The 12,695-nt window shown below is 54.5% G+C and overlaps 1 protein-coding gene across 1 annotated transcript; it reads right to left on the bottom strand.

Annotated features, from left to right (window-relative positions):
- Window positions 1–214: 214 nt before the first annotated feature.
- On the bottom strand, window positions 215–10,481 carry LOC149428953 (uncharacterized). The gene is made up of 2 exons (XM_089666903.1): window positions 10,296–10,481; window positions 215–4,952 (listed from the first exon to the last, which is right to left on the bottom strand). The coding sequence occupies exon 2, from the start codon at window positions 4,594–4,596 to the stop codon at window positions 3,382–3,384; it is 1,215 nt and encodes a 404-aa protein (XP_089523029.1). The 5' UTR covers window positions 4,597–4,952; window positions 10,296–10,481; the 3' UTR covers window positions 215–3,381.
- Between the last annotated feature and the right edge of the window lie 2,214 nt (window positions 10,482–12,695).

Genomic DNA, 12,695 nt, shown 5'->3' with positions numbered 1-12,695 from the left:
TCACATACATACATTCACATACATACACACACTGTACATACATTCACATACATACATACACACACACATACACATATACATACACGCACACTGTACATACATTCACATAGATACACATATACACACACACATACATGCACAGACATACACACACACACAAATACATACATGCACACAGACGTCTGTGCAGGAGAAGAACGGTTCCAGAGTCATATGACAGGACATCTGATTTTTATTGAATGTGAACAATTCTCCACCAATCGGATCCCAGCGTGTATACATATATATCTCCGTGTTCCATAGTACATATCACATGCATGGTATGATCCCTCGCACACGCATTGCACAGAACACAGACAAGGCACCGGATTATAATGTCATATCTGCATTAAGGAAGAACTCCAAACAAATGATTTTCTTTTGGTTGAATGAAGACGAGACCCCCGCAGTTCCTGGACACCGCATTGGTCGGTGGGGGAGTGAGCCCAGAGTATGGTGTCAGGATTGTATAGCGAGGCCAATCACAGAGGAGATCTGAGATGGGGACTCCAGTGATCTTCCAGTTTCCTCCCAGATGACAAAATGGCGGATTTCTATGGTTGCTATGGGTTACCGTGATATGCGTCTTACTTACTGAATGGAACATTTTGTTTTTTTTTTTAATAAGGTACCCAATGAGCATGTGCAGTAACCCATGGCAACCAGACCCGAGTACTCCCAGTTCTGTACATGGGGAGTGCGCCTGGAGGATGTATACAATGTGGCGGGATCACCTGGCGGGGTCAGTAGTCATAATATAACACTACGGCTCCGATCAAATCTGAACACGCCAATCAGAACGCAGCGAAACGCAACAAAACGCAGCGAAACGCAGCAAAAAGCACAGCTAAACAATGCACAAAGCTCAGCACTGCCTCTACTGGCCGCACCTGTGCAGTACAGCTCCATAGACTTCTATGGGGTCCTCTACTGGTCCAGAGCCAGAGGTAGATGTGCCCCATAGAAGTCTGGGGGGGGGGGGGAGGGGGGGATGGGCTGTACTGCACAGGCGTGGAGGTATTTATTAAACACATTCTTCCAAAATCCTTACCAAGAGCCCTATTACACCTTCACACCTAAACCATGATTTACCGCCCCCTCCGGAAAACACACGTGGGGTCTATACCAGGGTGGGCAACCTCGGCCTTCCAGCTGTGGTGGAACTACAAGTCCCATGAGGTATTGCAACAAACAGACACAGGTATGACTCCCAGAGGCAGAGGGGCATGATGGGAGTTGTAGTTTCAGCACAGCTGGTGTGCCGAGGTGGCCGACGCCTGCCCGGTACTGGTAGGGCCCATGAAGAATCTCCTCAGCAACCCCACAATTGTTCTGACAATGAAGAGATCCAGATATATAACACAGAGATCTCATCACAAGGCAGGAAAAGGGCACTTCATGGTGAAGAAAGAGAGCGATAGGCAGAAACCCGCATTGCTCCGCCCCCGAGGAACCTCCCGCAGACACTACCCTGGGTGGTGAAATGCTGTGTTTTATGAACCCTGAGAAGACGCATGGTCCAGGCTGATCTCCACTTCACTGACATGGAGTGCATAGGGGGCCCCGGGGGTCCGGTCCCTGGACTGATCCTGAGTTCACCACCCACCCCACAGGGTGATGAAGAATGGATACACTGTGAGCATGAGCAATCAACGGTCCCTGAGATAGTTCCTGTACGGGGGGGGGGGGGCTAGGAGTTGGCTGACCCACTAAAATCAGTGCTCCCCCTGTGCTCCTGATATCTCATTTCAACAGTTTAAAGGGGAACTCCTCTCTCCCCATCACCATGGACTCCATGTAATCCGTCTGCTGCCATCATTGGTACATGGATTGGGGGGGGGGGGGATTCGATTTACTGGTTTTATACTTTCTTTTAGATTTCTTCACTGTCTTCCTGGTTTCTGGCCTAGGCAAATGATGTCATACATCCCAGGAGTCTTCATGGGAGGAGGGGCTTTCTCAGCTAAGCACACCCTCCTGCCTACCTGCAAGAGCTAAGGGCAGATGGATTCCAGAAAGTAAATGCTACATGAATCATCTGCCCTTACTCAAGATGGCCACAGCTAAGAATGCTAGAGGGGTGTTTTTCAAAGTGAGATCTCAGCAAAATAAAGCATCGAGACATGGATGGATGGATGGATGGAGACATGGAAGGATAGATGGAGACATGGATGGATGGATGGAAACATGGATGGATGGATGGATGGATGGATGGATGGAGACATGGATGGATGGATGGAAACATGGATGGATGGATGGATGGAGACATGGATGGATAGATGGAGACATGGATGGATAGATGGAGACATGGATGGATGGAAACATGGATGGATGGATGGAGACATGGATGGATAGATGGAGATATGGATGGATGGAGACATGGATGGATGGATGGAGACATGGATGGATGGAAGGAGACATGGATGGATGGATGGAGACATGGATGGATGGCTGGAGACATGGATAGATGGATGGAGATATGGAGGGATGGATGAATGGAGACATGGATGGATGGAGACATGGAGGGATGGATGGAGATATGGATAGATGGAGACATGGAGGGATGGATGGATGGAGATAAGGATAGATGGATGGAGACATGGATGGATGGATGGAGACATGGATGGATGGAGACATGGAGGGATGGATGGAGATATGGATGGATGGAGACATGGAGGGATGGATGGATGGAGATAAGGATAGATGGATGGAGACATGGATGGATAGATGGAGACATGGATGGATGGAGACATGGATGGATGGATGGAGACATGGATGGATGGATGGAGATATGGATGGATGGAGACATGGAGGGATGGATGGATGGAGATATGGATAGATGGATGGAGACATGGATGGATGGATGGAGACATGGATGGATGGAGACATGGATAGATAGATGGAGACATGGATGGATGGAGACATGGATGGATGGATGGAGACATGGATGGATGGATGGATGGAGACATGGATGGATGGAGACATGGAGGGATGGATGGATGGAGATATGGATAGATGGATGGAGACATGGATGGATGGATGGAGACATGGATGGATGGATGGAGACATGGATGGATGGATGGATGAAAACATGGATGGATGGAGAAATGGATGGAGATATGGATAGATGGATGGAGACATGGATGGATGGAGACATGGATGGATCGATGGCTGGAGACAGATTGGTGGATGGATGATGTATTAGGGACTCATCAGGATAGAAATATTGGAGCTGCCATTGCTGACTTTTTCTGGATGTTCTATGTGTATTCAGTATATAAAGGGGTTGTTTTACGAAGACCGGAGCGCTCAGAATCTGGGGTAGCTGTGCATGGCAGCCAATCAGCTTCTATCTTCAACTTGTTCAATGAAGCTTTGACAATAAATCCTGAAAGCTGATTGGTTTCTCTGCAGAGCTTCACCAGATTTTGCACTCTCCGGTTTTAGTAAATAACTTCTCAATGTGTCAGGATGGATGGAATCCTCATGTTTGACCTGAGACAGCAATTCACTAAGGAGAAGGAAGGATGGTGGAATGGTGATGGAAAGAGAGGGAAGGATGGTGGAAGGAGAGGGAATGACAGGGAAGGGTGGTGGAAGGATGACGGAAGGAGAGGGAAGGAGGACGGAAGGAGAGGCCAGGAGGACGGAAGGAGAGGGAAGGATGACAGAAGGAGAGGGAAGGACAGGGAAGGGTGGTGGAAGGATGACGGAAGGAGAGGGAAGGAGGACGGAAGGAGAGGCCAGGAGGACGGAAGGAGAGGGAAGGATGGTGGAAGGAGAGGGAAGGGTGGTGGAAGGATGACGGAAGGAGAGGGAAGGAGGACGGAAGGAGAGGCCAGGAGGATGGAAGGAGAGGGAAGGATGGTGGAAGGAGAGGGATGACGGAAGGAGAGGGAAGGATGGTGGAAGGAGAGGGAAGGACAGGGAAGGGTGGTGGAAGGATGACGGAAGGAGAGGGAAGGAGGACGGAAGGAGAGGCCAGGAGGACGGAAGGAGAGGGAAGGATGGTGGAAGGAGAGGGAAGGGTGGTGGAAGGATGACGGAAGGAGAGGGAAGGAGGACGGAAGGAGAGGCCAGGATGGTGGAAGGAGAGGGAAGGATGACGGAAGGAGAGGGAAGGATGACGGAAGGAGAGCTAAGGATGGTGGAAGGAGAGGGAAGGATGACGGAAGGAGAGGGAAGGATGGTGGAAGGAGAGGGGAGGGTAGTGGTAGGATAACAGAAGAAGAGGGAAAGATGGTGGAAGGAGAGAGAAGGATGGTGGAAGGAGAGGGAAGGATGGTGGAATGGTGATGGAAGGAGAGGGAAGGATGGTGGAAGGAGAAAGAATGATGGTGGAAGGATAATGGAAGGAGAGGGAAGGATGGTGGAAGGAGAGGGGAGGGTAGTGGTAGGATAACGGAAGGAGAGGGAAAGATGGTGGAAGGATGATGAAATGAGAGGGAAGGGTGGTGGAAGGAGAGAGAGGGATGATGGAAGGAGAGGGAAGGATGGTGGAGGATGACGGAAGGATGATGGAAGGAGAGGGAAAGAAAATGGAAGCTGCCCCTTCATAAACCATTCATCAATGACCACCCAATATTCCTATCATGGTGGGTTCCTTGTGAAGTGGAGAGCCCATTTGGTGATGAAGGAGTCCATTCTAATATCCAGTGTGAGGCACATTGCGCTCCGCCCTGAACCGCATTATAGTGCAATCATTAGATTAGGAGGCACCCCGGACAGCGCAGTACAGACTGCACCGGAGATGAACAGGGCACAGGCGGCAGTCATTGTTCCCGTAGTTACACCTCGTCGCTGTCTATGTTCACCACACAGTTCTCTCTCCGCGATCTCTCGGCGTGAAACACCAGCAGGTGACTGCGCAGAGTGTCCGCCGGGCCGGTCACAATACGAGACGGGTCGTCATTCTGGAGAGAGAAGTCAGATCATCATCTATAGACCACAAGGTATGACAGTACTCCTGAACCCCACAAAGAAGGGGAAGGGTGGGGGGGGGGGGGGGGTCATGGAACAGGAAATGAACGGGTAAGGAAATGTTACACATCATGACAACGAAGACAATGTGAACTATAGGAATGCTATGAGGAAGGTCCAAAGGAATCCCACCAGAGACATGGAGTCCAGCTACACCCACCATTCCATTCAGGGGAAGGAGACATACAGGGGTTTATTTACTAAATCTGGAGAGTCCAAAATCAGACTCTCTTCTGCATAGAAACCAATCAGCTTCCAGGTTTCATTGCCAAAGCTTCATTGAACAAGCTGAGGTTAGAAGCTGATTGGTTTCTATGCAGAAGGGAGTCTGATTTTGGACTCTCCAGCTTTAGTAAATAAACCCCACAGAGTCCAGCTACTGAACCCGCTGGGAGGCCGATGAAGAGCTGGACCACTGTAGGCTCCTCCATAGAGAACCGGAACCAGTACAATGGGAAAGGAAGTGGAATAGAAATGGAATTAGAAAAAGGAAGAAAGAACAAAGGGGGTGTCTGGAGGAGTCTGGAGGAGCCTGGAGGAGTCTGGAGGAGCCTGGAGGAGCCTGGAAGAGCCCGGGGGATATTGCCAACAAACAAGGCGAATTCAGTTGAGTGGAGGGCAAGGATTGGTCCCCCCCCCTCATGTTCCTTGTATGAGTTGTTTAATCGAGGCAGAAGATGACTAAACTATCCAGACCTCCAAAGAGCACGGAACCGATCCGAAGTCTCACCTGTACAAATGTACTTCATGTGTTTGAGGTGCTCAGCCCAGGCTCCTCCCCCCTAATATGAATGCTGCCGCTAGACTCATCCACCTCACCAACCAATCAGTGACTGCTGCCCCTCTCTGCCAATCCCTCCACTGGCCTCCATTCAGTGTCCTCCACCCCCCTCTGCCAATCCCTCCACTGGCCTCCATTCAGTGTCCTCCACCCCTCTCTGCCAATCCCTCCACTGGCCTCCATTCAGTGTCCTCCACCCCTCTCTGCCAATCCCTCCACTGACCTCCATTCAGTGTCCTCCACCCCTCTCTACCAATCCCTCCACTGACCTCCACCCCTCTCTGCCAATCCCTCCACTGACCTCCGCTCCTTGTCCTTCACCCCTCTCTGCCAATCCCTCCACTGACCTCCATTCAGTGTCCTCCACCCCCCTCTGCCAATCCCTCCACTGACCTCCATTCAGTGTCCTCCACCCCCCTCTGCCAATCCCTCCACTGACCTCCATTCAGTGTCCTCCACCCCCCTCTGCCAATCCCTCCACTGGCTTCCATTCAGTGTCCTCCACCCCTCTCTGCCAATCCCTCCACTGACCTCCATTCAGTGTCCTCCACCCCCCTCTGCCAATCCCTCCACTGACCTCCATTCAGTGTCCTCCACCCCCCTCTGCCAATCCCTCCACTGGCTTCCATTCAGTGTCCTCCACCCCCCTCTGCCAATCCCTCCACTGGCTTCCATTCAGTGTCCTCCACCCCCCTCTGCCAATCCCTCCACTGACCTCCATTCAGTGTCCTCCACCCCCCTCTGCCAATCCCTCCACTGGCCTCCATTCAGTGTCCTCCACCCCTCTCCTCCAATCCCTCCACTGACCTCCATTCAGTGTCCTCCACCCCCCTCTGCCAATCCCTCCACTGGCCTCCACTCCTCTCTGCCAATCCCTCCACTGGCCTCCACTCAGTGTCCTCCACCCCTCTCTGCCAATCCCTCCACTGGCCTCCACTCAGTGTCCTCCACCCCTCTCCTCCAATCCCTCCACTGGCCTCCACTCAGTGTCCTCCACCCCTCTCCTCCAATCCCTCCACTCAGTGTCCTCCACCCCTCTCTGCCAATCCCTCCACTGGCCTCCACTCAGTGTCCTCCACCCCTCTCTGCCAATCCCTCCACTGACCTCCATTCAGTGTCCTCCACCCCTCTCCTGCAATCCCTCCACTGGCCTCCACTCAGTGTCCTCCACCCCCCTCTGCCAATCCCTCCACTGGCCTCCACTCAGTGTCCTCCACCACTCTCTGCCAATCCCTCCACTGGCCTCCATTCAGTGTCCTCCACCCCTCTCTGCCAATCCCTCCACTGACCTCCACTCAGTGTCCTCCACCCCTCTCTGCCAATCCCTCCACTGGCCTCCACTCAGTGTCCTCCATCCCTCTCCTGCAATCCCTCCACTGGCCTCCACTCAGTGTCCTCCACCCCCCTCTGCCAATCCCTCCACTGGCCTCCACTCAGTGTCCTCCACCACTCTCTGCCAATCCCTCCACTGGCCTCCATTCAGTGTCCTCCACCCCACTCTGCCAATCCCTCCACTGACCTCCACTCAGTGTCCTCCACCCCTCTCTGCCAATCCCTCCACTGGCCTCCATTCAGTGTCCTCCACCCCTCTCTGCCAATCCCTCCACTGGCCTCCATTCAGTGTCCTCCACCCCTCTCTGCCAATCCCTCCACTGACCTCCATTCAGTGTCCGCCACCCCCCTCTGCCAATCCCTCCACTGGCCTCCACTCAGTGTCCTCCACCCCCCTCTGCCAATCCCTCCACTGGCCTCCGCTCAGTGTCCTCCATCCCTCTCCTGCAATCCCTCCACTGGCCTCCATTCAGTGTCCTCCACCTCCTCTCTGCCAATCCCTCCACTGGCCTCTATTCAGTGTCCTCCACCCCTCTCTGCCAATCCCTCCACTGGCCTCCACTCAGTGTCTTCCATCCCTCTCCTGCAATCCCTCCACTGGCCTCCACTCAGTGTCCTCCACCCCTCTCTGCCAATCCCTCCACTGGCCTCCACTCAGTGTCCTCCACCACTCTCTGCCAATCCCTCCACTGGCCTCCATTCAGTGTCCTCCACCCCTCTCTGCCAATCCCTCCACTGACCTCCACTCAGTGTCCTCCACCCCTCTCTGCCAATCCCTCCACTGGCCTCCACTCAGTGTCCTCCATCCCTCTCCTGCAATCCCTCCACTGGCCTCCACTCAGTGTCCTCCACCCCCCTCTGCCAATCCCTCCACTGGCCTCCACTCAGTGTCCTCCACCACTCTCTGCCAATCCCTCCACTGGCCTCCATTCAGTGTCCTCCACCCCTCTCTGCCAATCCCTCCACTGACCTCCACTCAGTGTCCTCCACCCCTCTCTGCCAATCCCTCCACTGGCCTCCATTCAGTGTCCTCCACCCCTCTCTGCCAATCCCTCCACTGGCCTCCATTCAGTGTCCTCCACCCCTCTCTGCCAATCCCTCCACTGACCTCCATTCAGTGTCCGCCACCCCCCTCTGCCAATCCCTCCACTGGCCTCCACTCAGTGTCCTCCACCCCCCTCTGCCAATCCCTCCACTGGCCTCCGCTCAGTGTCCTCCATCCCTCTCCTGCAATCCCTCCACTGGCCTCCATTCAGTGTCCTCCACCCCCTCTCTGCCAATCCCTCCACTGGCCTCTATTCAGTGTCCTCCACCCCTCTCTGCCAATCCCTCCACTGGCCTCCACTCAGTGTCCTCCATCCCTCTCCTGCAATCCCTCCACTGGCCTCCACTCAGTGTCCTCCACCCCTCTCTGCCAATCCCTCCACTGGCCTCCACTCAGTGTCCTCCACCCCTCTCTGCCAATCCCTCCACTGACCTCCATTCAGTGTCCTCCACCCCTCTCCTCCAATCCCTCCACTGGCCTCCACTCAGTGTCCTCCATCCCTCTCCTGCAATCCCTCCACTGGCCTCCACTCAGTGTCCTCCACCCCCCTCTGCCAATCCCTCCACTGGCCTCCACTCAGTGTCCTCCACCACTCTCTGCCAATCCCTCCACTGGCCTCCATTCAGTGTCCTCCACCCCTCTCTGCCAATCCCTCCACTGACCTCCACTCAGTGTCCTCCACCCCTCTCTGCCAATCCCTCCACTGGCCTCCATTCAGTGTCCTCCACCCCTCTCTGCCAATCCCTCCACTGACCTCCATTCAGTGTCCGCCACCCCCCTCTGCCAATCCCTCCACTGGCCTCCACTCAGTGTCCTCCACCCCCCTCTGCCAATCCCTCCACTGGCCTCCGCTCAGTGTCCTCCATCCCTCTCCTGCAATCCCTCCACTGGCCTCCATTCAGTGTCCTCCACCCCCTCTCTGCCAATCCCTCCACTGGCCTCTATTCAGTGTCCTCCACCCCTCTCTGCCAATCCCTCCACTGGCCTCCACTCAGTGTCCTCCATCCCTCTCTGACAATCCCTCCACTGGCCTCCACTCAGTGTCCTCCACCCCTCTCTGCCAATCCCTCCACTGGCCTCCATTCAGTGCCCTCCACCCCTCTCTGCCAATCCCTCCACTGACCTCCATTCAGTGTCCTCCACCCCTCTCCTCCAATCCCTCCACTGGCCTCCATTCAATGGCCTGAGGGGTGCTCACAGGTCATTATTGAGGAGGTGGCTAAAGCTAGAGTCCTTCTTTAATGAGCCCCACACATGGAGTCACACGCAGACATTTGCTGGAGGAATTTGTCATTCAAATAATTTGGTTTCGTTAGATTCGTTTTCGGAATTGTTTTTGTTTCATTTTTTTTTTAATTGAATTTAAATTCAATTCGCCAGAATTGGGGAAATTTGAGTCTGAATTTATTCAATTGGACATTTGAATTCCGGAGGCGGCTGTATTCCTTCTATTCTGTTGCATTTTATTCTGGTTTATCAATTTGATTTTGTTTTCGATTTGAATTCAAATTTCAGCTGAAATTTTGTTTCGTTATTTCGGATTCCCTAAAATTTCGTTATTATTGGAATTCAGATGCATCCAAATTTCTGAATGACCAAAAATTCATTTGAATTTTGATTTGAACCGCATGTCTAGCAATGCGCTGTGTTCAGCCCTTGTCAGCGGATTCGGTGGAAACCGTTCGATACAAATCCAGAATTCGGTGTTTTCTTTCCATAAATCACTTTATCCTCTAGCCGTGTGCCTTGGATGTGCAGATGGGACGGCTCCAGGAGGGTCAATATCCTAGCACAGCCCCTCCCTGCTTTGTATGTCATAGCCCCTCCTCTTCTGGGAGTGTCTAATTACAGACTGTGCTGGCCCAGCTCCTCTACCCCTCTTCTTACTTCCCTGCATACCCTTCTATGGGGGAAGAGTGAGGGAGAACACTATAGAGTGACACCCGAGTGAGTCTGCTGACATCACATCCAAGATGGCGGCACCCAGCGGCGGTCTCAGGGATTGGATGTCGCCAGCGGGGAGGATTTTATGGGGAAATAACAGGAATAAAATGTCATCTGATGGGAAGATTGATGTTGAAATGAATGTTCGGGTGACTGGGTCTCTAGGATACTCACGGCAACAGCAGAGATGAAGGCTTCGATGAGATAGTAGTCAGCTCCATCGTGACCCCCCAGATATGGCGGCACAAATGCGTTCTTCCTGGGCGGGTGTGCGATTTCTTCCCCTGTCACAAAATTGTGCACCGTGACGGGGCCCCTCCCCTTGTGGCACAGCTCACCCTATAGTAAGATTTGGAGAAGATGAGAAATGAATTCGATAATTGGACTGCGGTGAGCCAATGGATTGTCATCAGAATGTTTAATAATGCACCCCCACCCCCCATCCCCCATCAACCACCTCCCATCCCCCATCCACCACCCCCCATCAACCACCTCCCATCCCCCATCCACCACCCCCCATCAACCACCTCCCATCCCCCATCAACCACCCCCCCATCCCCCATCAACCACCCCCCATCCCCCACCAACCACCTCCCACCCCCCATCAACCACCTCCCATCCCCCATCCACCACCCCCCATCAACCACCTCCCATCCCCCATCCAACACCCCCCATCAACCACCTCCCATCCACCATCAACCACCCCCCCATCCCCCATCAACCACCCCCCATCCCCCACCAACCACCTCCCACCCCCCATCAACCACCTCCCATCCCCCATCCCCCACCCCCCATCAACCACCTCCCATCCCCCACCCCCCATCAACCACTTCCCATCCCCCATCAACCACCCCCCATCAACCACCTCCCATCCCCCACCCCCCATCAACCACTTCCCATCCCCCACCAACCACCTCCCATCCCCCACCTTCCACCCCCCCATCCCCCACCAACCACCTCCCACCCCCCATCAACCACCTCCCATCCCCCACCCCTCATCAACCACCTCCCATCCCCCATCCCTCATCAACCACCTCCCATCCCCCATCCACCACCCCCCATTAACCACCTCCCATCCCCCACCTTCCACCCCCCCATCCGCCATCAACCACCTCCCACCCCCCATCAACCACCTCCCATCCCCCATCCACCACCTCCCATCCCCCATCAACCACCACCCCCCATCAATCACCTCCCATCCCCCATCCACCACCCCCCATCAATCACTTCCCATCCCCCATCAACCAACCCCCACCCCCCATCAACCACCCCTCACCTCCCATCCCCCACCCTCCATTAAAAAGCCCAACTCCAAATATTTCCTGTAATAGTCCCCCAGCAGGGTTTAGTATGACTGCAATACTCACCTCCTCCATGATGCTGTCCCCTGCAGTAATTCCATCCGTCCACTAGATGTCCCCTGCGCTCCTCATTGAATGACACCCAGTGTCCTCCAACCCAGAAGACTGAGGACATACAGTGAGTGCAGGGAGTCATAGCCCCGCCTCCTGAGGGGCAGTCACCATGTCATCCTGTGCTCATCCACAACACTGCAGCTCTGGGATGCTATCTGCATGGAGTTTGTATGCACGTTTCCTCCGACAACCCAAAACCATACCAGTAGGTTAGTCGGTCTGATCGCTCCTAGGCGGTGTGTGAGCGTGGTGGGGATATGACACTAATGAGGACTGTGCGGTGCAATCAGAAATCAGTAATAATGGGTTACCTCCCGAGATTACCATCAGTGCCCCGCCCTTTAACCCCTTCAGCGCCCGCCCCTTTAACCCCTTCAGCGCTCCGCCCCTTTAACCCCTTCAGCGCCCGCCCCTTTAACCCCTTCAGAGCCCCGCCCCTTTAACCCCTTCAGCGCTCCGCTCCTTTAACCCCTTCAGCGCTCTGTTCCCTTAACCCCTTCAGCGCCCCGCCCCTTTAACCCCATCAGCGTCCCGCCCCTTTAACCCCATCAGCGCTCCTCCCATTTAACCCCTTCAGTGCCCCGCCCCTTTAACCCCTTCAGCGCCCCGGCCCTTTAACCCCTTCAGCGCTCCGGCCCTTTAACCCCTTCAGCTCCCTGGCTCTTTAACCCCTTCAGCGCCCCGGCCCTTTAACCCCTTCAGCGCTCCTCCCCTTTAACCCCTTCAGTGCCCCGGCCCTTTAACCCCTTCAGTGCCCCGGCCCTTCAACCCTATCAGCACTCCTCCCCTTTAACCCCTTCAGCGCCCCGCCCCTTTAACCCCTTCAGCGCTCCGGCCCTTTAACCCCTTCAGCTCCCTGGCTCTTTAACCCCTTCAGCGCTCCTCCCCTTTAACCCCTTCAGTGCCCCGGCCCTTTAACCCCTTCAGTGCCCCGGCCCTTCAACCCTATCAGCACTCCTCCCCTTTAACCCCTTCAGCGCCCCGCCCCTTTAACCCCTTCAGCGCCCCACCCCTTTAACCCCTTCAGCTCCCTGGCTCTTTAACCCCTTCAGCGCCCCGCCCCTTTAACCCCTTCAGCGCTCCTCCCCTTTAACCCCTTCAGTGCCCCGGCCCTTTAACCCCTTCAGTGTTTCGCCCCTTTAACCCCTTCCGTGCCTGC

Source organism: Staurois parvus, unplaced genomic scaffold (assembly GCF_062004578.1).
Source record: "Staurois parvus isolate SC_StPar_1 unplaced genomic scaffold, SC_StPar_1.0 ptg002894l, whole genome shotgun sequence".
NCBI classification, from domain to species: Eukaryota; Metazoa; Chordata; class Amphibia; order Anura; family Ranidae; genus Staurois; species Staurois parvus.
This window is presented reverse-complemented; position numbering and strand designations above follow the sequence as displayed.